The sequence below is a fragment of the Astatotilapia calliptera genome, chromosome 3, assembly GCF_900246225.1.
Source record: "Astatotilapia calliptera chromosome 3, fAstCal1.2, whole genome shotgun sequence".
Lineage (NCBI taxonomy): Eukaryota > Metazoa > Chordata > Actinopteri > Cichliformes > Cichlidae > Astatotilapia > Astatotilapia calliptera.
Genome location: NC_039304.1, coordinates 33,944,870 through 33,972,373, shown reverse-complemented (window position 1 = coordinate 33,972,373; position 27,504 = coordinate 33,944,870). Strand labels below are relative to the sequence as shown.

Sequence of the window (27,504 nt, the reverse complement as noted above, 5' to 3'; positions counted from 1 at the left end):
AAACACGTCAAACCTTGAAGCAGACAAATTACTGCAGCAGAAGACCACACCAGGGCCATCAAAGCTCGTCAAAATTAGGCAATGGTGATTGGACAACACTGCCTGGTCTGACAATGATTTCTGCTGCAACACTGAATTGGTCAGGGTCAGAATTTGGCATAAACATGAAAGCATGGATCTAGCCTGCCTTGGAGCAACAGTTAAGCACCCGCACATCATTTAAACATTGCTGACCATGCCATCTATTTGGGACCACAGTGTACGTGTCTTCTGATGGCTTCTGGATCATGAAATTGAGTTCACTGCACTCAAATGGCCTCCACAGTCACCAAATCTGAACCAACAGATGTAGTAGAAGCGGTGATTCACGTCATAGATGTGTGTCCAACAAATTTGCAGCAGCTGTGTGATGTTATCTTGTCAATTCGGATCAGAATCTCAGAGGAATATTTCCAGCACCTATGAGGATTTCTGAAAGTGAAGGGGTTTCAGCCCAGTAATAGTAAGGTGTAACAAACAAAGTCTCCAGTGCGTTTATCTTTAGCCAGAGCTAGACCACCTCTCTCATATGAGCAATAATGACTTACTGTGGCCTATGTGGCAGATTAAAATATCCTTTTTTTTTTTCTTTTTTTTTTTTATTTGTTTTGAGACATTAAACCTAAAGTTACTCCCAAACACAGGTGACCATTGTGTGATTGAGTGTGTTACTGTGGTAGAAAATGCACCGTGGTTACCATTAGTAATGCCATTCATTTTCAGCTGATCACAGCAAAATAAGAGGCTCACTTTACAATATTTACTAACGCTTTTCAAAGCAGATTGTTTTCAACAACACTCAGCAGTCCAATTAAATCTTATATTTTAAACACTTCAAATATAGCCCCAGCCTGGCTGCCTTGGGCACTTGTCACCAGCCAAATGAAGGATTGTTTGTGCTGTGGCGGTTCATTCTAATTGCCACTCTGGCATAGCGCCATCCTGTCTTCAATCAACATTTTCCAAAAAAGACATTTCCTTGGCAGCGAGTATGTTTTCATCAGCCTATCAGGGGGGAATGTGACAAAGAATTGACAGAACGTGACAAATAATGAACCCAAGACTATTGTTAATTTGTCAGAATATGAGACTCAAGATGACAAAAAACAATTGGTTATTGTTTTTAAAAACTCTACCAGAAGTAGAAATGATCCCCCAATAGCTGTAAGTGATTTGTGTAATTATAATCTGCAGTAACGAGGCAAATTCCCGAGCGTGATAGATCTCAGTCCTGCATCTTAACCGTAATGAAATTGGAGGAGAGCTTGATGGCTTGCTTCACTGTCATTGTGCTGATCAGGCGGTTCTGTCTTTTGTTGTCGAACGTCAGGGGTGTGTTTGTCGATGTGAGGCGGGTTGATTTGCCAGCCTTCAAAACCACAAGAAACTGCTGCAGGATTACTTTGTCATTTCCAACTCGAAGGAAATGTTGCTGCTGAAAGGAAAAATAGAATAGAATAGAATTCAACTTTAGTGTCATTGCACATGTCACAAGTACAAGGCAATGGAATGCAGTTTGCATCCATCCAGAAAGTGCTTTAGCAATAATATAGATATATTACAAAATATATATTTAAAAAAATGGGTCTATTATAGGTATGAGGGTACAAAATATGGGTCTATGATGGGTATGTTATAATGTACATAGTATGAAGTTATGTTATGAATATGCTATAATTATAAGTATGTACAGGCTGTAGTGAGTGTACAAATTATGAACAGGATAGAAATATGAAACTATACAAGTTATAAACAGTTGTAGAACTATAATTATTATTTTACAGAATGATTGTCTGTACAGAATTTACAGTAGTGCAGTTTAGATCAGTGAGATATGTGACTAATTTCTACATAGGTTATATAAAGTGCTAGCAGTTGTGAGTGGTGAGTGGTGGTTCGGTCTATCTTATTATTGTCTGTATGATGGTACAGGTGTGTGTGTGTGTGTGGGTGGGTGGGGGTGGGTGGGTGGGTGTGTGTGTGTTCGTTCAGTTATGGGTGGTTGTGGGTGTGTGTATGTTCAGTCCATGAGTTTAATGTGGGTCAGATGTCAGGAGGCAGAGTTCAGGAGTCTGACAGCTGTGGGGAAGAAGCTGTTCCGGTACCCGGTGGTCTTAGTCCAGAGGCTCCTGTAGCGCCTCCCAGAGGGCAGGAGGTTGAAGAGGCCATGTGATGGGTGACTGGGGTCTTTGATGATTTTCCGAGCTCTTTTCAGACACCGCTTCCTGTAGATGTCATTTATGGCAGGATGTGGTGCTCCGGCAATGCGCTGGGCGGTTTTCACGACCCTCTGCAATGCCTTCCGGTCCGAGGCAGAGCAGTTCCTGTACCAGACTGTTATACAGTTGGTCAGAATGCTCTCGATGGTGCAGCGGTAGAAGTTCACCAGGATGTCTGAGGACAGGTGGTTCTTCCTCAGAGTCCTCAAGAAGAAGAGGCGCTGGTGAGCCTTCTTGACCAGCTTTGGAGCAGTTGGTCGTCCAGATGAGATCCTCGGAGATGTGGACTCCCAGGAACTTGAAGCTGCTCACACGCTCCACAGCCGTCCCCTTAATGTGGATGGGTGGATGTGGGTCAGCATTCCTCCTGTAGTCCACGATGAGCTCCTTGGTCTTCTCAGTGTTGAGCAGCAGGTTGTTGGTGTCGCAGCACTCAGCCAGACGATCCACCTCCTCTCTGTAGGCGGCCTCATTGTTGTCACTGATGAGGCCAATCACCGTGGTGTCATCTGCAAACTTAATGATTGTGTTGGAACCATCGGCAGGTCTGCTGTCATGGGTGAAGAGGGAGTAGAGGAAAGAGCTCATCACACAGCCTTGTGGTACAAAGGTGTTAATTGTGATGGTAGATGAGCAGCGGTTATCCAGCTGGACATGTTGGGGCCGGCTGGTCAGGAAGTCCAGTAACCATTTACACATCAGTTCCCACTGATGCCTAGGTTTGTCAGTTTCCTGATGAGTTGTGAGGGGAGGATTGTATTGAACGCTGAACTGAAGTCTATAAACGGTATCCTGGCGTAAGTGTTTTTATTGTCCAGGTGTGAGAGGACAGTGCAGTGCGATGGAGACTGCATCCCCTGTGCTCCTGTTTTGACGGTATGCGAATTGGTGGGGGTCCAGGGTGAGGGGGAGTCAGGATTTGAAGTGTGCTAGGACCAGCCGATTTAAGCACTTTGTAGTGATGGGGGTGAGGGCTACTGGGTGGTAGTCATGGAGGCTTGATGGTTTGGAGTTTTTGGGAATCGGGACGGAGGTGGAGGTAGATTTGAAACAGGCCGGTACTACAGCGTGGACCAAGGACAGGTTGAATATATCTGTCAGCGCTCCTGCAAGCTCCCCAGAACACGCTCTGAGAACACGCCTGGGGATGCCATCAGGACCTGCAGCCTTGTGGACATCAATCCTGCTCAGCACCGCTCCTACATCGTTGAGGGAGAGAGTCAGTGGTTGGTGGTCCGGAGTCCCCTCTGCTTTAGTTGCAGTTGTTGGATTCCCTTGCGCAAAACAAGCATAAAAGTTGAGCTCGTTGAGGAAGGAGACATCAGAGGATGTGGGGAAGGGTGCGATGGTCCTGTAGTCTGTAATGGTCTGGAGTCCTCTCCACATACGTTGGGGATTGAAGTCGGAGAAGTGTTCTTCTACCTTAAAAAAAATGATTCTTTTTGTTTTAAATGTGGCCCAATAGACTTCTGATGATGTTTTTCTAATGTTGCACAAAGTCATCGACTTGTTTTTCAGCTTCTGGAATAAGTAGTGGAATAGAAGTGAAGTAGAGCATAAATTTTAGACTTAACTGTATTTTCTAAAGTTGTACAGCTTTTCCTCCATTCATACTGCATCAAAGTAACAGGAAAGCAAATAAATAACAGAAACTATGCTACTTTTTCTTATATTAAGATAAGTGTGGCGTTAGGCTTCTTTATTAGCAGAAAAGGCAGTTTTTGTTCTGCTGGCTGTCATAAAGAAAGCAAGTTGAGCTTTGAATTAGCTTACTTTTCAGACCTGGGCCGCATGCCACAAAGCACATTCGACATAGCCAGGGTATCTTTCCATTATCTGGATTCACTTATACCAATGTAAACGGTCACACAAAGCTGCTTATCCACATGCTAAATTAACGCAGGGTTTCTCATTCTAGCTATGAGCAGGTTCATGTGAAAGGGAAGACATTGGCAGCAGTTAACCAATCACAGTGGCTGATTTTACACAAGAAGAAACGCATAACGCAGATTGAAAGCAACACAGATGCTCCAGACAAACAGTGTGTGTGAAAGGAAAAGGTACTGAACATTAGTTTAGAATCAAATCTCTGTATGAATGCTCGACCTTTAAGTGCTTTGGTCAGCAAGACTGGAAAAGACCTGCTGTATTACAGAATTTTAGTCTATTTGAAGCCTACAAGCAAAGCCAGATAAGCTAACTGTGAAAATAACAGGCGTATCAGAATCACAGCTGAATCATTAAGGGAAATCTGATGATAAGAGTATTTTATTAAGTTAATTGGTGTTTAACAGTCTGAGAGCAAGCAATGAGTATATTCTTTAAGAATATACTCAGAATTTAAATACAGGCTTGGTCTACATGTGAATTTAATTGAAGATCAGCAAGTAGAAACAGGTGCACTGTTTTTCAGATCCTGTATTAATCCTGTTGTGAAATTGTTTTTAGCAGTTCTGCTGTTGATTTCTAACATGACGGCTGCACATCAGAGCTCTGAAACTAAACTGGATCTATTTAGACATTTAATGTTATATTAAATGTTATAGATAAGGTAGGTGCAGGATCATATATTAATGTTTATATAATAATACAATGTTTTTGTTTGTTTTACTGGTGACAGGAGGGGGGGTTAAGGAATAAAGTTGCATCCAAGAATCTGTCCTATCCTGCTCATCAGGATAACATGAAGACTTTAGACACTACTGGAAAATTCCCTCCTATCCTCCGACAGAGGTCTCAGGAATCTTCTCAAGATGGTCACGCTGTTTCTGGAGAATCGATTGGTCAGTAGGCAGTGATTTCACACCTCTGATCTCTAATCTGAAACATAACCTGCTGCAGGGCAGGTTGAGTTCAGTGCATGAGTTACCATGGTGATTTACCGTGGTAAGAAGTGAACCACCTTTGTAGTACAGAAAACCCAGAGTTAGATTTAGACTTATCCAAAGGTTGACTTTGAAGTTTGGGCTCTGTCTCTTGTACGGTCTGTGGTGTAAAGTGATGCGGAGAGGTGAAAGTTTGTGTCGTGCTTGGTTGACATTTTTCTAAACACTGCTTTGGATGACTGGAATAAATTTTAGTCCAGTGTAGATGGGAAAATATGCATTATACAACAAAGAAATGTCTTTTATACATGTGGAGAGCTGGCAGAGATTCTTTCAAGCTGTGAAGAAAATGTGCAGAGATTTAAAAAAAGACAGCCCTTTGTTTAACTAACATCCTTATTCATCTCCATAGAGATGCTGGTTTACTCATATACGTTTATGTGATGGGAATGAGTTGATTGTAACACAATCGGCTGCATGGCCTCTCAGCACTGTCGGTAATGAAGGAATGTGTGTAGGATGAGACTGTGAAGACTCTGCATACACACTGTGCGCTCTGCTCACCTGGTATTTTATGAGTCTCTCCCACAGCTGTGAGCTAAGCTCAGAGGGGAGATTTAGCCTCCCACCTACATAGCCAGCAATTCCAGGAGCAGTTATGAGGGTGAGCAGGTATGTAGCAGCTGGTCTGTGGGAATAGCTGCTCCACCTGCTGCACTAATATAGGGACTGTTAATTAAAATAAATAACAGATGCCAACAGCTCTAGAGGAAAAGGCATAGTCCAGTATTAAGAGACATACAGTTTTCTTCTTGTATTAAAGGTTTTACCAGCGTGGTCGTGGTTGACCATCATTAGGTTTATATCGACAGTTTTTGCCCTTTTAAGTGACAAGAATGCGAGGGTTCGTGATTGGATGTGAGTCAGGTGAGATTGATTTTTAGATTAAGGGAGAGTTTTCTGGGTATCAAAGGCTGGTTTTCTAAAATAATCGATTTTTTATTTTTCCTTTTAAGGAAAACTAGAACATGACAGTGGTAATGAAAACTGCTTTCATTGTTAGAATTAATGACTGGACTTCCCCCCTGACTCTCTGCCGCAAACTCCTGGAAAACATCAAAAACAAAAAGGTCAGGATGCAGGTTGAAAAATGAATGAAGTGGAAAAACTAAAAAGGAATGGTTGTTTCGCAGAACTATTGTTTTTTAAGTCTCTCAAAAGGATTACCTGTCAAGTCTGTAACCTCATCTGACTCAGCAGGATTCATCCCCCTGATGGTCAAGCTAAAGGCAGAATGTGCTCACAGCAAGCTGCATTAGGGATTGCATGGCCACTCTCTGGTCATTCATTACCAGTATTTATAACAGCCAGTAATTTAAAAGCAAAGAGAAACACCCTTCAGTCATGTCATCTGTGCCATTGCATAGTTTGTCCACCAGAGGGCACTATACAACCTCCTTATTGGCAACAACCAGCTGATCTGAGCAGGCTTGGGCAGAGTAAATGATGAAACACAACAAATTTTAGAGAAATCTGTTTGTTTTGTGTGTCAGAAAGAGGAAAAAACACATCTGCCAATATGTCTGTGTATTAATTTTGATCTTAAAAATCTGTTTTTATTACCTACTGAACATTATGATTTACCTGGCCTGTGAAGTAACTGTCAAACTTAACTTGGGCATCTTGTTGGAAACAAACAGCCAGTTTGATCAGACTTGGTTAGAGTTTTTTCTCGGAATAAAACAATAAAAAATAACAACTCTGGGCCTATATCTTAAAAGTTCATCCTCTCCTACAGAGTCCTGTGATAAATTGGTCTGTCCAGGGTGCACTATGACAGCCTGGATAGGTTCTAGCACCCCACAATCCTGAACTGGATAAATGTGAGAAAAGAGGGATGCATTACAACTGAAATCTGGCACTTGAATGTCATATCTGCAATGCTATTTCAAATTGAATGCCCATAGCTTGCAGTTTCTCAGCTGTGTTGGTAACTGTCCTGTTGGAGGATGAACATTGGGCCAAATCTAAGCTACTGGGCTCTCTAAAACAAGATTCATTAATGACATCTTAACTCGTCTTAACTCTTTACTTACACTTCAAAATCAGTCAATGAGGACCAATCTAAACATTTAAACATAAGGCTTCATTCATTTTCTTCCACTTTATCCAGGACAGCAGGTGGCGTGGTTAGCACCATCACCTCACAACTAGAGGGTCCTGGGTTCGAATCCATCCATGTTCTGCCAGCGTTTGAGTGAGTTCTCTTGAGGTGCTTTAGCTTCATCCCCCATTCCAAAGACATGCATGTTAGACTATTCCACACTGGCTGTAGATGTGAATGTGAGTGCGGCTGGTTGATAGATTGGCAGCCTCCAGAGTGTGTTCTTTCTTGGCCTGTGACAGCCAGGATATTCAGCCCAAGGACAATTTTCTGAATGCCCTGCAAATAAAGTAGAAGCTCTCCATCTAAACACGTATTCTGTTTAGTCTGCAACCTTGATCAGGATTATCCAAAAATAGCTGGTTTTGCAGGTGAAGCTTGCACCACTTCAGCCACATGTGTTCATTGGCAGTTAATGAGGAGTGTGGTTAAAAATGTATCTGGCAGTGAGAAGGGAAGCCATGTATGATGATTGCACATGAATGATTGTGACAAAAGTATTCTAATATACAAAAGACCTGAATGCAACATTATTAAAGACTTTCATTACTCAATGTGAAACAGCTCTGTTTAACTGCAAAAAGCTTATCAGTCACTGATACTATAGTGTTGTCATGGTGACAAGGTAAAGAATCCTATTGGACAAAAGTGCCTGGTATCATTATCTGACCTTGCTTCTCTTCAAATGAGCAGTCGCACAGTTTGAAATGAAATTAATGCTTTATGCCTCGGTAATGAGAGCAAATATTAATTATACTGGAACTTGAGTGCAGTAATGGGTCCATTCATCACTGTCAAAGCAGGACTGCCCTTTGAAAAATGTATTCAGATTTGGGTATTGGTTTTAAATGACCAATTATGTGCTGCGTGGAGTTCGCTGTCCTCTCTGTAAGCTTCACAATCAACCAGACGTTTGTTGCCAGGGACGTTTTTTAAAAGAAGCATATCTGTTTGTTTTTGTTCTCTTGTTTAATCTTACAGTGAGTTAAAAATAATGACATTCTGATAATAACACAGTAAAAGATCCAGAACCAGTGCGTTTAGTCACATGCACATGACTGCCAAATATCAGGTGCTGGATGCAGAAATAGTACATGAAGTTGCAGTGCACAGAGACAAATCTCACAATGAGTCCTGGGTTTCTTAATGGCGCTCTGAGGCGTCCTCACTGATATGGCCGTATGTTGTGTTCTTTGTTTTCATCCCAGGTTGTTCTCTGTGATTCTGTCTCGGCCTCATGTGAGGAACAAAACAAAACAGAAGAGGGAATTATTTGAGAGAACTGTTTCCTCTCTCCCCCTCCAACCTCTCCGCAGCCTCCTGCCGCCTCTGAATGATTGAAGCCATGCCCATCGTATCTGCAAGCACAGGTATATGTGCTCAGGCTCGTTCATGGTCTGAAGCTTTTTATGTAGTTATGAATAAATTATGTGCTGGAATAAAGCATTATTACATTAATGTGGATAAACTGTTGGAATTTGAAAGGGCGGTGATATGGAAAAGCATATTATTATAAACATCGGTGAGCTAAAGAGAGAATCCATACAGTCTCTTTGTTGATGAAGGTGGTTATTATGTACGATGTATTTCTAGATAGAAATTGTTCTTTGACTCAGTCATAAATATACAGCATGATTTCTTTTTCTTTTTTTTTAAATACTCAAGGGCTGCATGAGATCCTGGCTCTGCTCACGTCTCAGCTTCACCCTGATGCCAACCACAAAGAAGACCTGGTCTTCCTCAAAGATGTCTTCAGCGAGAAAAGCATTGGATACCTCATGAAGGTATAGTGGATACATCAGAGTAGAAGTGACTACTGTATTTGTAATTCAGACATTTTATTTTATTTTATTTTTTTTCACACATGCTGGATTACTGTACATGCACATTAAGTTTAATTGCTACGGTGTAGATGACATCTACTCATGGGTCACCGCTGAACCATGAGTTGTTCCAAAACCGTCCATCTACAATTGGATGTTGGACACAAAGCACAGAAAAAAACTCTGAAAGTGTGTGAATAGGTGAATCAGACATGTTGTGTAAAGCACTTTGAGTGCTCAAGTATAGTCAGAAGAGAGCTATATAAAAACCGAACCATTAAATGAGTGGTTGCGTGACTTACTTTTTCCTTCCTGTCAGCTTGAAGCAGTTTGATTCTTCTCCTCTGACATCAACAAGTCATTTTCACCCAGTGAACTGCCTCTCAGTGGATATTTTCTCTTTTTCTGACTATTCCCTGTAAACCCTAGAGATGGTTGTGTGGGAAAATCCCGGTAGATCAGTAGAAATACTCAGACCAGCCTGTCTGACACAAACAATCATGCCCTGTTCAAAGTCACTTAAATCGCATTTCCTTCTCGATGTGATGCTCAGTTTGGACCTGAGCGGGTTGTCTTGACCTTGTCTACATGTCTGCATTGAGCTGCTGCTATGTGATTGGCTGATTGGATATTTGTGTTAACAAACAGTTGAACAACTTTACCTAACATAGTGGCTGGTTATAAAACGGTACACATCATATATGATGGTTTTTTTTGTTGTTGTTGTTTTTGTTGTTGTTGTTGTTGTTGTTGTTGTTTTTCATTAAAAATTAATGATCTGCATTTGTGGTTTTGTTGCTTCTTGCTTTACATCCAGATCCATGAAAAACTGAAGCAGTATGAGAAACACAGCCCCACTCCAGTCCTGCACAGTGCCTCCTGTTTGGCAGAGGATGTAAGTGCAATTAGAAGTGAATATATATTTTCTCTGGTGACTAGAAGAATACTTTGAAATACTTAAAGCAGTAATTTTCTGATTTCAATCACCAGCTAGCAGAAGAGCTTCAGAATGGGCCACTGGAGGATGATGAGCAAGAACTGTTGCTCCTCTTGAGCACTCCTCATCTCAAGGTGTACACGCTCACACACACACTCAGCCTTTTTCAGCCTGCGTAAAGAAGCTGTTAAATGCTAGACCATACCTCTCCCTTGCTCTCTTTCCTTCTGAGGTTTGATCTCTTTAATAATGCTGCTTCACAGTATTTTTGCCCTGCACACCTCTGATTTTTCCACATTTATTACATAACACCACCGTCAGAGCTGTCTGCACCCCTTCCCCATCCCCTAGACACACACAAGACTGCCTAATTACTCTGTTCAAGTGATTATGCTCAGGTTATTGGCTGTCTGGGAAGCATTCTGGGAATTGATGATAGCTGTGGAATCAGAACGTTCATTTTATTCCCTCAGTTTTCTTTTCCCCAGAAATCGGGTATGTTTCCTACGTGCTGTAACCTTCTTTTCTGGATCCTTTTATCTCTGTTGATCAAGCTCCTAAATCTTGGCTTGTGATTCAGGCAGTGCTATCGGCTCATGACACAGTGGCTCAAAAAAAATTTGACCCTGTGCTGCCACCACTCCCAGACGATCTGGACGATGACCTGGAGGAAGAATCTGTGAAGATCGTTCGGCTGGTGAAGAACAAGGAGCCACTGGTAAGTGTCTAAGGGTGCAGTTTGGCTTTTCATTAAACTAGTACCTGCTTTTTGAAAACTACTGCTAATGAAATAAAAGAGAAATGAAACAGATTCAGTAAATCAGATTATAAGAAACGCGCACAAAAAAGCAAAGAAATATTCCTACTGAGTATCAAATATGTGCTGATGATTGATATTAGATTTTCCTATGAAGGTGAAATCAACATCTTTATTTGAACCTGTTCAATTGGAGTTTGAAACAACTTTATTAAGGGCATCGATAAAGAGGAGCAGTCATACTCGTATGTGGAAAAGATCAACCCCAACCTGCCGGCACCCACTGCTTCATTCACAAGTTAGAACCTGTGTACAGGAGGCTGTAGAAGACATTACAGAGCCGGGTCATTTTCAGATATTTATTGACTCTTAAACTGGTTGCCTCCTTCTCCGTCCAGAGGTTTTCAAACGTTGGTAAAAGAGGGCGATGTGCTGCAAATGACGCTCTGCAGTATAGCAGAAAAAAAATCATCAAAGCAGATTATTTTTAAGGAAGTTGTTGTAGTGGGGTATTAAACCAACAGCTGTCTCTTATATAAGTTGTATAACTTACTAATACTTTGATTTGTCGGTAAGAAGAACAAAGTGCTACGTAAATGCAAGAATGTTACACTGTACAACTTGAAAACCTCATCCTGTCCTCAAGAATTTTACTTTAATGAACTTCAATGAACAGTCTTGGATAAATCTGAAGTATGAATGAGTGTCTACGAAATCCACAGAAAAAATATATACGGCTAATGCGATCCTACTTTTTATATCAACAAGCAGCTAGCTGTAGATTAGACTTTGGCTGAGTGTAAAATATAACCTTCAGAAGTTTTGTCAAAGCCTCACAGACCACTTGGTCCATAGGGGAGGAACTGTTAGCTTGGCTGTTTCCAGATTTAAGACTGTTAAGCTAAGCTAACTGTCTGCTGACTGCACCTTCATGCTGTGAGTACACAGACATGAGATTAGTGTTTATATCTTCATCCAGCTCTCAGTAGGAAAGGAAATAAGTACATCACATTTTCTAAAGTGTCAAACTAACACATGATTTACTTAAAGCTAAAAATGTAACCCAGAGTAGCAAACAGTGATTGAAGCTAAAGTGGGCTGCAAATTTTTTGCTTGATGCAGCAATTAGAAAACCTGTAATTACAGCATTTAAATGTCATTAAATTGCATGAACTTTAAGTAGAAGCACAAACAAGTAGGCAATATTGATGATGGGGTATCAGACTCTTCATTCACGTACCATTTTGACATTTAGCTTCAGTCAGTTATTGATCTTTCCAATTACAACTAGCTGCAAATTGGGAGCCTCTTCCTCCAGTCGGAGGATTAGGCCAGCTTAGTGACTTTGGGATGAGATTTGCTATGAATACATCTTATTTATTAATGTGCATGCTTGTATAAACAGGGAGCGACTATTCGGAGAGATGAAGCAACAGGAGCTGTAATTGTGGCCCGAATCATGAGGGGAGGCGCAGCTGACCGGAGTGGTGAGACTGAGTTTGCAAAACATTTCTACTGAACTTTAAATGCCAGATATTTTTTATGTGGAAAATCAAATGCGTAATGGAACAGCACTATTGTATTATAATATCTCTATTACCGTGGATGCTAACGCTACCCAGTGGGACCTTCTTAGCACTACTGATATACTGAGAGAGATGTCAGTAGATTACATTGCGTAACCCTGTGAACTGTAACAGAAATCAAATCCATGAGATTAGTGCCACGAGATTGCATATTTTGAGAATATAAACTAGGTTTGCGTCTGGATGTTGCCATAGTAATGTTATCGACATACTGGCAACACAAAATCGTCTTTTGTTCACATTTCAGGTTTGTATTCTAAGAATTGGGCATTTCTTTAGCTGTATTCCCCCTGCGTGCTGTGCTTGTGTTTCCAGGTCTGGTGCATGTAGGGGATGAGCTTCGAGAGGTCAACGGAAACCTGATAACCCACAAAAGGCCAGATGAAATTAGTCAGATACTGGTAATAAATGTGGAATTGGACTAGTTCAGATACTATGATTCTTGTAGCTGGCAGCCGATCATTGTGGTGCTCTGTTGTTGTTGTTTTTTTTTAGTCCCAATCACAAGGCTCCATCACACTGAAAATCATCCCAGCTGTTGCAGATGACGATAAAATGAAAGAAAGCAAGGTTAGGAATGCTTGCTGCGTGAGTACGCAGGCTTTTCTTATGGACGGTCACAACCACTCAGCCCTTCATCAAGGTTTATTCACATGTATCCACTTTACTTTTCTTTACCTTGCCCTTTAGTGTTGCGTATGAGCAAATGTTTGATTGTGCAACTTGCAGAATTACAGAACTGTGGAAAAATAAATAAATAAATGTCATGATCCACCCCTCATTTAAAAAATAAAATAAATACCCCAAACCATGACAGAGCCTCCACTCACTGTTGTATCTCTCCTGGTCTCTTTTGTGCAAACTGATAACGATTGGAATCAAAAATGTAATTAGGGTTCATTACTCCATATGACCTGTTGCCACAGATTTTCTTTTTCTCCAGTCCATTTTCAGCTTTCTTTCCTTGGAATAAAAGCCTGATGAGGCTTCAGCGACCAGTTGTTGCCTCAGCCTGTGTCAGATCTCAGCTGGATCTTGGATCTGTGTCAGGCTGATAGTAACAAAGTGTCTAAAGATACAGTTTAAAATTGTTATTGGCTTAGTCGTCTGTTAGGTGTAGACACACTGACAAGTGGCTCAAGACTTTTGCACAGCGCTATATGTGTATTCACCAAAGTATCTTACACTTTTCTGTATATAATGAATAAAGTTAAATAAATACAGAGATGATAAAGTTTTTTAACAGAATATTCCTCCTTCTTTTTAAAGGTCTACATCCGAGCTTTATTTGATTACACACCTTTTGAGGACAAAGCAACCCCGTGCCAAGAGGCAGGACTCCCCTTTAAACGGGGTGACGTTCTTCAGGTTGTTAGCCAGGAAGACCCCACCTGGTGGCAGGCCAAGAGGGTGGGCGACTGTAACCTGCGTGCTGCCCTCATCCCTTCAGTGCAGTTTCAGGAGAGGTAGCTTGCATCAAGTCTGTGTATCAGATGTTAAAAAGCTGCCTTTTTTTTTTTTTTTAAATCAGTAATACATTTTTGAAAATGTTTGTTTTTCTTCCCAGGCGACTGAGATACAGGATGAAAATGGGTTCCGTATCTGCTCCCATTTCCCCAAAAGCTCCCACATGTAAGCATTACTTACTATATACAAGCGCAAATGTTTTAGACTCTTAGATCTCAACACACATCTTCTGTTGTGGGTCTAATCTATCCAAGGAGGTCCTAAAAGAGAGATTATAAAGAGAAGGAGGGGATCAAAGATTAATCTCTGAGGGGGGGAAATGCATAATCCATCACTTTAATTTCCTAAATCCAATTTAAAAGATGAAATGATGCAAGTCCTTTTCTTTCATCAAAAAGATGCAGTAGTAAAATGGTTTCTCTCCTTTAAAAATCTGATTATCCAGTTATTCTTAATTTAAAAAAAAAAAAATTAAAGTCTTTCCAGTAGAGAAAGAAGATGGTTGAGGATCTCCAAGCATGGATACAGTGACAGTTATGAGACTGCATTGTGAATTTGAGAGAGCTGAATGTACACTAGGGGTCGCTGAATAGTCTATGTCACACTCTACAGTGATACTGTGTATTATTCCTTGCTTTGCTAACTTCAGATGAACGGGCCGATAGAGGTACGTAGAAAACCCCTCATTTTAGCAACCATCTCTCATCCCCAGTTTGGACTGGCTCCATGTTTTTCTTGCCTGAATTTCTGTATGAAATTCTCATCGACCCATCTGAAACACAAATTTTGGTCACTTTCCTCCTCCCCATCCACACTGTGTCATGTTTTGCCTTTACAGTTTCTTTAACTGCCACAAATCCTCTCCTAACCTGCTGTGTTCTCACGTTAAAGTACCCCCAACACCTCCTCCCTCCTCTTACCCTGTCTTCTCTTCCCGATTGCCATCCAACAGAAGACTGTGACAATAAGAGTGCTGTGAATGGAAAGGACATAGGTGAGCAAGCACAATCAGTGAGTTTATGTTAATCACTGCAACATCACATCTTTCGCTCAGTCTGTGTGCTAAGCTTTTTCTTTTCGAGTGTGTATATTATTCCTCAGATTGTGTGAGACTGGATTTCTTTGGTTGCTTCATTGATTATTGAGGGTTAGGCCAGATAACCGTCAAACAGAAAACAGTCCACGTGTGTGACCACTACACAAGAAATTCTCACCAGTAGGTTGGCCAGGCTTCCAGGATGTGACTGTGCTTCAGTGGGTGTTTGTTCACACCATTTTGACCTTCTTTTTTTTTTTTCTTTTTTTTTTCCTTCCTCCCCTAAACCATGTCCACACCCATCTGTCCGCTAGAGCTGAATTATCTCTACAGCTGCCTTAATGTAGTGTGATTTCATTTAGACATTCCTGTAGTGGCAACTAGGGTGACCAGTTTCCAACAAACTAAACATGGGGCAAAAGGGTATGTTTTTTATGAGATAATATGGGATACTAATGCTGAGAGGTAGTGTAAAATGTTCATGTATCAAACTCATTGCAGTCATTGAGTCGACCATAAACTCCTCCGTGTGTATTCCAGAGTCAAATGTGAGGCTGTCTGTCCAGCAGCGAAAGCTTGGCACAAATTTGGTCACACAACAGGACACTGAAGTCCAGCAGCAAAACTACAGCAGAATGGCTGAAAAAGAAGAGTCGATGTACTGAATTATGGGGTGTATTTAGTTTTTTTCACAGATTGCATTGAGTCCTATTTAAAAACTTTGTTTCACCATAAAGAATATCATTTTTATGGTCCAATAGTGGAGTCTTAAAGTTGTTTATTCCACTTTTCTAATTGATCCTTTTTAGTTCACCTAATGAACTAAAACTACCCAACTTTTCTTTGATTATCAGCAGGGATCAGCATTTTTTTTGAGCAAACATTTCTACTGATTCTCACTTGTACTGTGGTACTTAACATCATATTCTTGTCTGTGCAGAACTGAACAGTAACCAGAAACTGCATAAAAGCTCAGTGTTTCAGTCTCTCATATCACTGTAGTGTAATTGTAGTTGTAGTTACGCAGTTTTTATGTGTTTTTTGTTTTTTCGTGGTCTTTTCCATCATATTGTGCCAATAACTGAAGTGAGTTTCTCATTGAGTGTGGCATTGATGGTAATACAGTGACATGTGAAACTGCACTTGGGCAGTGTTGACTTTTGGAAATTGGAGCCAGAGAAGAAAATGATTGATGAGCAGTAACACATGAATGGGGAAACCTGGTCACCCAGTACTATAACCATTTTTTGTGGTTTTTAAATGAAACACCTCAGCAACTTCCTGATGGATTGCCATCGGGTTTACTGCACATCCCCATGTTCCGCTTAGGATAGGATGTAAACAACTTTAGGAACTCAAGTTTCTGTAGTGCCACCATGAGCTTAGATTTTTTTTTCCTCTGTAAAAACAAACAAATTTTAATATAAATATAGCCTGTCAGGGTATGATTAGACTGGCAGGCTTTTTGCCCTGTGTGCTACAGCCATCGAGCTTCTCAGTGTTCGTGTGGCGCCTCATGCCATCTCAATGTGCTGCAAATGGCCCGTCATCATGCGTCATGCTGACAGTGATTACCCTGTGCTTTAAGAAGTTAGACACAGCATGCATGGCTTCTGATCGTTTTATTCTGTTTGAAAAGAAATAATAAAATAAAACTTAAGTTGCTTTACTCAATGGTCTAATATAAGTTGTAGTTTCTCCCAAGAGTAAGGCAGCCCCTGCCTTCTGTGGCCATGCTTTCTCATGGGATTTTTACTCAGGTACTCTTACTGATATCTAATGTTGTTGTCCACTGTGTGTGTCTTGTGTGATACTGTTTTGACATGCGATTTTCAGCTACCTCAAACCTGTTTCTTAATATCAAAGTGGCAGAGCGATCTGCAATACATGGGCAGGATTTTGGTGTATTTATTGGATTTGTATAAGTGTGGATCAGTGCAGTAGCATATGTACCCTAAGGCTACCTTCATGTCTCTAACAGCTAGCCTACGCAGAAGTTTCCGCTACAGGAAAGATCGCCAGGGTTCTCCTGGTGAAGCGCACACTCCTGACGCCAATCACACAGAGTTCCTGATTTACGAGGAAGTCGCACAATATTTTCCACGTCCTGGAGAGAGACCTCGCCTTATAACACTCATAGGTTCGTCAATTGGAGTGAATTTTAACAGCGATGAAACTACAGTTGTGATGAGAAATTCAGATACAGGCATCACAGGTTATGAATGTCATGGTACTTTTGGGATTTTAATTTAACTGTTCTATATGTGCATAAACTCAAATCTGTGTTTACAATGTTAAAATAGTATTTTAACTTGACACGGTGAAGTCATCCTCAAAATTCTTTAGGATGTTCAGGAACCACCAGGAGTCAAACCTGTCATGAAGTGGAAACTGCTGGAATAGCAGCGTCACAATGGAGTGAGTTTTACATCACTATGAACTGAGAGCGCCGACCAAGGACGAAGCCTCTGTTCCAAAATTGACTTCATCAAACTCTTTGTGGACTTTATGGATAAAGCAAATGCCTTATGGACAAGAGTTTCATGGTTAGATGAGACCAATATTGAGCTTTATGGCAGTAATGACCGTTGGTATGTTTGGACAAGTAATGCTGAGGTTTTCAAACCTGAGAACACTGGTGGAGGTAGCATCATGCTCTGGGGCTGTTTGTTTGTAATGTTGGTACGTTACACAAAGCGTATGGAATCGTGGAGGAAGACTACCTTCGAATTAGAATCAGAAAAACAGCTAGACAACTGAAACTTGGGCACAACTGGATGTTTTGGAATGGATAAAGCAGGCTAATATGATTGTGAACCGGCCGTCGAAAAAAACACGACCTTAACCCCATTGAAAGTACGCTCAAAACCAGCCAATTTAAATCAACTTTAGCCTTTCAAATTTAAAAATCCAAATATTAGTGTGTATATCAATGTATAAATTTTGCCCTGTGAGAAAATCCAAAAAGATTCAAACTTGTGCACAAACTTCTTGGGATTTTCTTTAAGAGATTACAGATGTATGCTGTACAATCATTTCATCCTGGAAAAAGAACAGTTCAAAGAAATCATTAAAAACTCCAAACTACCATGTTATTCATGCCCACAATGAGTGAACTTTTGGCCAGATCTATACACACATGTTCCAAGTTCATGATCATCTTATATAAACTAGCTATGCTGTTTGTATGGTCATAGGTTCACTTGGAGCACGGATCGCTGAGCTCAAACAGAAGGTGATTGCTGAGAATCTGCGGCGGTACGGTTTGGCTGTGCCTCGTAAGTGTTGTTTATCTTTTCTAATTGACTGTAAGTGTTTGCACTGAATTCATAAGAGTGAAGTAAAAGAGCTTTCGAGTGAGTATAAGGCACTTTGTTCTTTGGCACTTCGTACCTGCAAACGCACTCAACCTTTACATTTCTCTCAGGAAACTCCCATAATTTGCGTGACCCTCAAAATATTACACGAGTTTCCAGATTATTAAACAAACAATCCACACACCACATACCATTCCAATTCAGTTTTGTTAGTTATGACGCCATTTCACAACAGCTGTTCCTTCAATGCTTCCAAACCCGTCTGTCGCACCAACCTAGCAACCCACTGCCTAATTCAAGGGAGGTGTGTGCATCTAATCTCTGCACAGGCAGACTGTGAGACGGTGAATCATTTAACGTCACCATCATAGCTGCTGTTTTCCCCAGTTTAACTACTGTGACGATTCAGTACGAGAGACTTTAAAACACGCCAAAATAAACGAGTCATACAGTGGGGCAAAAAAGTATTTAGTCAGCCACCGATTGTGCAAGTTCCCCCACTTAAAATGATGACAGAGGTCAGTAATTTGCACCAGAGGTACACTTCAACTGTGAGAGACAGAATGTGAAAAAAAAATCCATGAATTCACATGGTAGGATTTGTAAAGAATTTATTCGTAAATTAGGGTGGAAAATAAGTATTTGGTCACCTCAAACAAGGAAAATCTCTGGCTCTCACAGACCTGTAACGTCTTCTGTAAGAAGCTTTTCTGTCCCCCACTCGTTACCTGTATGAATGGTACCTGTTTGAACTCATCATCTGTATAAAAGACACCTGTCCACAGCCTCAAACAGTCAGACTCCAAACTCCGCCATGGCCAAGACCAAAGAGCTTTCGAAGGACACCAGGAAAAGTATTGTAGACCTGCACCAGACTGGGAAGAGTGAATCTACAATAGGCAAGCAGCTTGGTGTGAAAAAATCAACTGTGGGAGCAATCATCAGAAAATGGAAGACATACAAGACCACTGATAATCTCCCTCCATCTGGGGCTCCACGCAAGATCTCATCCCGTGGGGTCAAAATGATCATGAGAACGGTGAGCAAAGATCCCAGAACCACACGGGGGGACCTGGTGAATGACCTGCAGAGAGCTGGGACCAAAGTAACAAAGGTCACCATCAGTAACACACTACAACGGCAGGGAATCAAATCCCGCAGTGCCAGACGTGTTCCGCTGCTGAAGCCAGTGCATGTCCAGGCCCGTCTGAAGTTTGCCAGAGAGCACATGGATGATACAGCAGAGGATTGGGAGAATGTCATGTGGTCAGATGAAACCAAAGTAGAACTTTTTGGTATAAACTCAACTCGTCGTGTTTGGAGGAAGAAGAATACTGAGTTGCATCCCAAGAACACCATACCTACTGTGAAGCATGGGGGTGGAAACATCATGCTATGGGGCTGTTTTTCTGCCAAGGGGACAGGACGACTGATCCGTGTTAAGGACAGAATGAATGGGGCCATGTATCGTGAGATTTTGAGCCAAAACCTCCTTCCATCAGTGAGAACTTTGAAGATGAAACGAGGCTGGGTCTTCCAACATGACAATGATCCAAAACACACCGCCCGGGCAACAAAGGAGTGGCTCCGTAAGAAGCATTTGAAAGTCCTGGAGTGGCCTAGCCAGTCTCCAGACCTCAACCCCATAGAAAATCTGTGGCGGGAGTTGAAAGTCCGTGTTGCTCGGCGACAGCCCCAAAACATCACTGCTCTCGAGAAGATCTGCATGGAGGAATGGGCCAAAATACCAGCTACTGTGTGTGCAAACCTGGTAAAGACCTATAGTAAATGTTTGACCTCTGTTATTGCCAACAAAGGTTATGTTACAAAGTATTGAGTTGTATTTTTGTTATTGACCAAATACTTATTTTCCACCCTGATTTACGAAAAAATTCTTTACAAATCCTACCATGTGGATTCATGGATTTTTTTTTTCACATTCTGTCTCTCACAGTTGAAGTGTACCTCTGGTGCAAATTACTGACCTCTGTCATCATTTTAGGTGGGGGAACTTGCACAATCAGTGGCTGACTAAATACTTTTTTGCCCCACTGTACATGGAGCTTGTTGATGTCTGTGACAGGGAGTTGCAGACTTTGGTGTAGTTGGAAAGATGTTCACCTTTTAATAACTCACTGGCAAAACATAAAAAATAGGATTGGTACCGACTGAGACAAGTATCTCTTTGCAAGTTGATTTTACAGTAAACGCACTGCTTTTTAATGTAATCAGTATCGAGCTTAATGAGATATCCAGAAACATACAAGCATCCAGTATCTTGTGTCTTATTTTCCAACTTGCGCTTTCTGCTGACCAACGGCGCCCTGAAGACACCACTCGAGCCAGGAAGAGTCATGAGAGAGAAGGAGTGGAGTACCACTTCATCAGTAAAGCTGCTTTTGAGGCAGACATCCAGAATGGCAAGTGAGTGCTGGGAACAATGTTTTCTGATGAAGTGCAAAACAATTTTAGAACACAAAAGGGTTAATTGAAGCGTTTCAGCATTTTAGTTAATTTAATTAACTTGTTAGTGGTGATGATGTGTTTCTGCAGGTTTATTGAGTACGGCGAGTATAAAGAGAATCTCTATGGCACCAGTTTGGACTCCATTCACAGAGTTTTGGATCAGAACAAGGTCTGTCTGGTGGATGTGCAGCCAGAGGTAAGTGTTTTTAAAAATATGGTAGGCGGCGCTGCTAACCAAATACACTTCTCATTTAAATCGAATTTCCTGTGTCAATGTAAAAGTGCCTTCTTCTTTAAAAGAAGTAAAGACAGCAGGTTGCATATTGGCCACATCGTGCCATATACATGTGTAGTATGTGCAATATTGGAATACATTTCATATTATGGTATTTTCAAATGAAATTGGATTGATCTGTTGCCTGCGTCCAGACCTGTGAAGCTTTCCGGAGCCTATACAGGAGATAGAAATGCATATCAGGCAAACTGACTTTTCACCTTATTTTGTGCAACTGTCTGCCAACATAAAACCAATAATAAATCATCAAAAATATGTTTATTTTAACATTTTTAGTGGCTCACAGGCTGTTTCTATTTGCTTCAAAAAGAATATCCTCTCTGATAATTGTGCAGTCTTTTATACTTAGACATTGATTTGACTTTATATGGTCTTCTGTTTGTGCAGTATATCTTCTCACCATAGAAAAAGCTCTGTGGGATTTTTATATGGGAGTTTGTAAATGGCTGATTGGTCTTATCACATTCAGGCATTGAAGACTCTCCGCACCGCTGAGTTCAAACCATATGTCATCTTTGTAAGGCCTCGCATCGGTGATGGTCAGGGAAAGCAGTTTGGCTCCTCTTCCTCACTCAGCGTAGCGGTCACGGTGAGTGATCCCACATCAAACCTGCCAGACGTGCAGTACACTTTCTGGGCTTATTAATTGATGGTGGAATATAAATGAAGCTTAAAAAGGCTTAGTTCAGGTTAAGGTAATCTTGCATTGTTTGTTTTGTTGAGAAAGGAACCATATCAAAAGGCTGATTGAACCTCAGTAAATAAAGCTTTTCTTCACATGGCATGCATTTAAACTCAGTGTGTGAGTATTTTATGTTTAATATAAACTGCTTAAAAAGTTAAAGTTACTTAGTTGTACAAACACACAGCCAAATATGTTGGTGTCTGTGAAGGTCATTTGAATACAGTGAAGTGAATGAGCTGTGTCATAGTATGGTATGCTGGTACCAAAAATCGTGCCACATTCAAAAAGTCACATTTTGACAATATCTGCATGTCAGCTCTGAGGTACTGAGTAAGAATAGAGAAATTCCATATGGTCATTAGTTTAACTTCGGCTGTTCTCTAGCAGAGTGTATTAGCAGCTAAACACTTGTCTCTCTTCCTCTCAGGACGATGACTTGCAGGAAATGAAGCAGTCGGCAGAGCAAATGGACGAATGCTACGGCCACTGGGTCGACTACGTGTTGGTAAAGGAAGATCCAGCTAGTGCCTTAGCAGAGCTCCAGGTTGTATTGGAAAAAGTACAGATGGAGCCACAGTGGGTGCCTGCGTCCTGGGTGAGGCGCTAGCCAGCTGACCTTCCAAATAGAAAAAGAGGACAGAACTGTGGCATGCCTCTGAAGGTGCTGAGCATTTGGACTGATCCAGTGTTTTACTGCCGTGTAACCATTCCACAAATGAGTATGTGAGTCACTGTAAAAGAACATCCAACAGGCCTGTTGCAGAGTGGTCAGCATAGAATGACCACAGTAGTCAGTGCTGGTGTACATACCGTATATCCTGATAGTGCAGTGGCTTTATATGAGAAAGGTATGTAGTACAAGCATGCAGGACAAAGTTCCTACAGCAACTTATTGTCAAAAACATCTGCACTCAGTGTGGTCAGCTATGTAAGCCCCCTATTATAACAGCAGCTATAATGTGAAGTGCCATATTGAATATGTTAACTGTAAAGCAGAAATCTGAAGACCATATGACTGATTTTGCTTTGACAAAAGTTTGAGTTTAGTGAAGTGGGTTGAATTTGTCTACATTTGCTTGAGAAATAAAACAAGACCAACTCTGTTTATTGGGGAAACTATTTTACTGACTGATCACACTCATGAAACAATTATAAACCATAAACAAAAGGGAAATATACATATGTGGTTGCATTGTGTGCTAGAATACACAAGGCCTTTTACTTCCAAAGCTTCTTGATGGACATGTTCTTCTCACTGTCTTTCTGCATGACCTGATAAAGTAAAACTGCGTTAGTATAGTGCAAGACGTGAACACTGCATTCAAAAATTAGCTTTAGGTTATACTGACCTTTGCCACCGCCATCTCAAAGTCCTCCTGAGTGACGTGCACTCTCCGTTCTCTCAGAGCATACATCCCTGCCTCTGTGCAGACGCCCTATATAATACACAAATGCAGTAGGGGAAATTTAATGATGTAGTTCCTCATCTAACGCAGCTTCCATTTAGCAGGTTAATTCTTACCTTAACCTCAGCACCAGAAGCTCCGGGCATCAACTCTGCAATCTTCCTCAGGTTAATGCCGCGAGTCAGATTCATCTTCCTGGAGTGGATCTTCAGGATATCCAGACGGGCCTGTGGGCGCATAATTAAGTGTGCTTAGATACAAAAAACTCAGCATGTTTGAGTAAACACGCTAAACGATTAACTACCTCTTCATTGGGAGGCGGAAACTCGATCTTCCTGTCAATCCTGCCTGGCCGGAGCAGAGCTGAGTCCAAGATGTCAATACGGTTAGTGGCCATGATGACCTGCAGAGATGGACGACATACTATTAAGTATATTTGAATAATTGGGGTTATTTAATACTTTAACTCCCATGTTTGGCACTCATGAGCATTTATTTAACAAATGCAGCATTACTTGTTTCAAAATATTATAAAGGTCTTCTGTAGTCATCAGCAACTTTAGGTGATGCTGGTATATAAATAAATACCAGTTGTACCACAAAATGTCATTTATGAATAAAGAACCTATACAGCAAGCCGAAATGTCATCAGTGACGCATGTATTAAGAGGCTGTCCTGTGCACATAACACTACACCTCAGTGTTCATAGTAAGGATATGAGACTACACAGTGATCCTCTGCAGTACCTTGATGTTCTTGGTTGCCTCGAAGCCATCCAGCTGATTGAGCAGCTCCAGCATCGTCCTCTGCACCTCACTGTCCCCGCCTGAGCCTCCCTCCAGCCGAGATGAGCCGATGGAGTCTATCTCATCCATGAAGATGATGGACGGAGCATGCTCTCTTGCCATGACAAAGAGTTCTCGCACCATACGGGCACCTGCGGAAAGCCAGGGAGAGATCAACCAAAACCAGTTATTAAAAACATGGGGATCAATTCGATCCCAGTGTACAGGAAAGAAAAGGCACGCACCCTCTCCGATAAATTTCTGGACCAGCTCTGATCCAGACACCCTGATGAAGGTGCAGTCAGTGTGATGGGCCACAGCTCTGGCAAGGAGGGTCTTCCCTGTACCTGGGGGGCCATAGAGCAGCACACCCTGCAAGCACAAAGGAAAATCTGAACCACCTACACAGATGCAACAAGTGTAGCTTTAGTTAACCAATTTAATCAAATTATCTTTTTCCCCCCTCTCTTTGCTTTTCATGTTTTAGGACTGAAATGAATGATGGGCAGGCAACAAGACGAGAAAATGTGTCAAAGATATAAATATAAAACCCTAAGAGAAACTTCTGAAATTCGTACCATCGGCTCTCTTGTCAAATACCCACCTTGGGCTGGGCAATGCCTAAAGCCTCGAACAGCTCAGGGTGTTTGACGGGCAGCTCAATCACTTCTTTGATCTCCTTGATCTGCTTATCCAGGCCGCCGATCATTTCATAGGTGGAGTCCGGCACCTTCTCCACCATCATGAGGGACACCAGAGGGTCCACCTTGTTAGGAAGGATCTTGTGCAAGGTGTAGCTGTCATTACGCAGAGCTACACGACAGTTTGGAGTCACCTAGTGGCAATTTGACAGAAATAATAACAGAACAGTTTAGGTTTCCTGATTCCTCGTACTTATTTTAATGAGTAAAATGCATTTTTTTCTCGTTTAGCTCCATCATACTTTACAGTAAATATTACAAATGGACTCAGCTTTTATAATACTCACATCATTGATGTCAATGTTTTTGTCCACATCCACCACAAACTTTCCCTCTGGATGCACCTGAAAATGATGAACAGACATAAATTTAAACTATCCACGACTGATTCAAAAAGAAGGATGCTGCATGGTGAATGTACACAGCATACCTTAACTAGCACTTTCTTTTTGTCCATGACCCTCACCACCTCTCCCACATAGGATCCCTGTTCCTGTAGTAGCTGCAGCTCCTCACGAAGGAGACGCACTGAGACCAAAGTAACAAAGGAAATGTCTGACTGTGTACATCAGAATGACACAATTCCATGTAATGTGGCAGGAAGATAAAGCACCATACCTTTGGCATTGAGCTCATTTCTCTGTGCCTGCAGACGTCTGAGATTCTGACTCTTCTCGTTCACAGTCAACTATGAAGTAAAAAAAAAAAAAAAAGCAGGTCAGGCATGCGTTAAAAAGCAACAAAAACAAAAATTATTTTTCATTTCCTCACCTGCAACTCTTCTATCTTAGATAAGTAGTACTGCCGCAGACCTGATCCACCTTTACTCTCCCCCATCTCCATCTGCTAAAGAAACACATTGCAACATGGTGCAACTTCTTCACAGTGAGCTCTTGAACATTTAAATATGGCATATTTAATCTCCTAGGACCTGGCATCCACATATGTGGACATCACATTTTGGGTTATTTAGACCAAAATAGTCAATTTTGCTCCACAAGGGCCTGATATCCACTTACGAGGACATAATACTGCTACTGTTCTATTGAAATTTTAAAGGAATATCCTCATATGTGGCTCTCATTTTTCTTAGAAACAAAAATTAGGTAAAAAAAAAAAAAATTCTGGTAATTCTTTATTTTTACATCCATCGGGTCCCAATCAGCCCAAATATCAAAAAGAAATTAAAAATGCATGCTGTGGAAGAGTTCGGGTCTTAGGAGGTTAAATATGCATTAATCAATGACTGCGTTCATAAGCCATCAATTTTGTTTCATTCTTGTTTTAAGATAAGAAAGTATGTTGGCCAGTTGATTGCTATGCTGCCTGCCAATTTGTGTTAGTGATGATGATTTTGATAGCAAAAAAAACAGCAAACTGGGTCAAATGAATTCTCACTGATGAGAAGTGCTTTTCCTTTAGTCCCCATTTCCAACTTAAAAGTCGTCCATCAAGTGTGGTATGGTGGTTAACACTGCTGTATCACAGCAGGAAGGTTCTGGGTTTGAATCCAGTCCAAGGTGGTGTAAGATTAATTGGTGACGGTGTGAATGTGAGCACGAATAGTTGTATATATGAATTAGCCCTGCAAAAGACTGGCGACATGTCCATGATGTACCCTGCCACTGGCCCTATGACAGCTGGAATAGGCTCCAGCCAAAACGCAATGCAGAGACGTCACTGTGTACTCTGTATACCCTCAATATGAAGCAGCCTCTATGCATACAGTTTTAGTTAGGCAGATATCTCCTGAAGGATGCAAACTACGTCTCTTTTTCTTACTATAGCATTTATGCCACTACATTTAAAATTAAAGATTAAGATACCAATTATATAGCAGCCTACAGACTTATGCTGTAAAAATACTGAAGAACTGTAAAAACTTTCCCGCGAACATTATTTTAGATGAACCCAGCAGCATATAAATCATCTACATTAGCTTTTTGTGGTCCCGAAAAGTCCAACGTACATGCCCGATGAGAGGATCTTATGTTGGACAATGCAAAGTACACAACATTTATCAGTAAATAGTGTATGTCGAGCTTGCCATTATCTAATATTATAGAAGAAGAATAGAAATGCACATTTGTCCAATTTTCATTGATTAAATTGGTGGACTGAACTGGTTGAAATTGACCACTGTTTACATTAGCCATTAGGCCTAACCTGTAGCACCAACACAGGAAATATCTTTTAGGCAAGGAATTAAAAACACAAACAAAAAAAAACAACCTATGTAACAATAAGCGTTAAAGTGTGTGATGCTAACTTTCTCCCAACAATTACAGTTCATTAGCAAACTAACATCAGTTAGCTTACGTACAGACGTGCACGTATATTAATAAAGTAACGCTTGGCGTTTCCCATATAATAAACTCAGATATATCTCTCTCATAATATGCTGAAATAAGCACCCCTGTGTGGTCAAAAAAGCTAAGAATAGAATAAACTGTCCGCACCTCGCTGCCAGTCATCGTGAGAAGCTAGCTGGGTTAGCTACAATGAGACAGCAAACCGGCACAATCGCTGCTTTCAATGAAGTGACGTTTCCGTTTTTACACTGAAGTCCCGCATCCTTCCCTCAAACAACCGATTTTGAATAATCTATTAGACCCACAGCAAAACAGAAACGTTTCCTTCGCATGGCAGTCATAAAAGCAACAAAGCGGCAGGAAAAAAAAATACACCTACATGATCAATTCCGTCCACCTCCATCTTGAAATTTCTACATCCGGTTAAAGCCACTGCAGACCAGGCGCTATTTCCGGTACAGCGTCTTCGTGGTATTTCTTTGATGTATAATATATACAAATGCAGACACCGCCACCTACAGTCCATTTTAAAAAACGACACCTTTAAAAAAATAATTCCAGGACGTGTGAGGACAGCGAGACGGTGGTGAGGTGCGCAGTAGGAGTGGCAGATGGGTTCAAGGTGGGGGTGGGATTACATCAGGAATCTGCTCTGAGACCCTTAATGTTTGCAGTGGTGATGG

The 27,504-nt window shown here is 41.2% G+C and overlaps 2 protein-coding genes across 9 annotated transcripts in view; one reads left to right on the top strand and one right to left on the bottom strand.

The window, feature by feature from the left end:
* The window catches only part of LOC113019373 (MAGUK p55 subfamily member 3-like), a 28,180-nt gene extending 5,459 nt beyond the window's left edge, over positions 1–22,721 (top strand). Inside the window, exons 2-20 of one of the 5 annotated variants that reach the window (XM_026163043.1) lie at positions 8,456–8,617; positions 8,913–9,031; positions 9,888–9,965; positions 10,061–10,141; positions 10,588–10,725; positions 12,170–12,251; positions 12,666–12,751; positions 12,846–12,920; positions 13,620–13,816; positions 13,918–13,982; positions 14,467–14,484; positions 14,770–14,811; positions 16,548–16,613; positions 16,835–16,993; positions 18,051–18,131; positions 20,501–20,594; positions 20,724–20,832; positions 21,401–21,520; positions 22,044–22,721. In XM_026163043.1, the coding sequence (XP_026018828.1) occupies positions 8,581–8,617; positions 8,913–9,031; positions 9,888–9,965; positions 10,061–10,141; positions 10,588–10,725; positions 12,170–12,251; positions 12,666–12,751; positions 12,846–12,920; positions 13,620–13,816; positions 13,918–13,982; positions 14,467–14,484; positions 14,770–14,811; positions 16,548–16,613; positions 16,835–16,993; positions 18,051–18,131; positions 20,501–20,594; positions 20,724–20,832; positions 21,401–21,520; positions 22,044–22,223 (1,827 nt within the window). In that variant the 5' untranslated portion in view covers positions 8,456–8,580 and the 3' untranslated portion in view covers positions 22,224–22,721. Of the gene's footprint in view, positions 1–8,455; positions 8,618–8,912; positions 9,032–9,887; positions 9,966–10,060; positions 10,503–10,587; positions 10,726–12,169; positions 12,252–12,665; positions 12,752–12,845; positions 12,921–13,619; positions 13,817–13,917; positions 13,983–14,466; positions 14,485–14,769; positions 14,812–16,541; positions 16,614–16,834; positions 16,994–18,050; positions 18,132–20,500; positions 20,595–20,723; positions 20,833–21,400; positions 21,521–22,043 lie in introns of those variants that run through there. The other 4 variants (XM_026163042.1, XM_026163044.1, XM_026163045.1 and 1 more) reach the window with 4 other exon arrangements.
* Positions 22,720–27,289, bottom strand: psmc5 (proteasome 26S subunit, ATPase 5). Of its 4 annotated transcripts, none has more exons than XM_026163049.1 (12): positions 27,201–27,289; positions 25,281–25,352; positions 25,128–25,197; positions 24,940–25,037; positions 24,797–24,853; positions 24,413–24,643; positions 24,054–24,180; positions 23,770–23,960; positions 23,327–23,425; positions 23,139–23,249; positions 22,966–23,052; positions 22,720–22,888 (listed from the first exon to the last, which is right to left on the bottom strand). In XM_026163049.1, the coding sequence occupies exons 1-12, from the start codon at positions 27,222–27,224 to the stop codon at positions 22,835–22,837; spliced, it is 1,221 nt and encodes a 406-aa protein (XP_026018834.1). In that variant the 5' UTR covers positions 27,225–27,289; the 3' UTR covers positions 22,720–22,834. The 4 variants fall into 4 exon arrangements, with proteins under 4 accessions (XP_026018834.1, XP_026018832.1, XP_026018835.1 ...); XM_026163047.1 differs by having other exon boundaries at positions 25,281–25,355; positions 27,201–27,288; XM_026163050.1 differs by lacking the exon at positions 27,201–27,289 and adding an exon at positions 26,969–27,188 and having other exon boundaries at positions 25,281–25,355.
* Between the last annotated feature and the right edge of the window lie 215 nt (positions 27,290–27,504).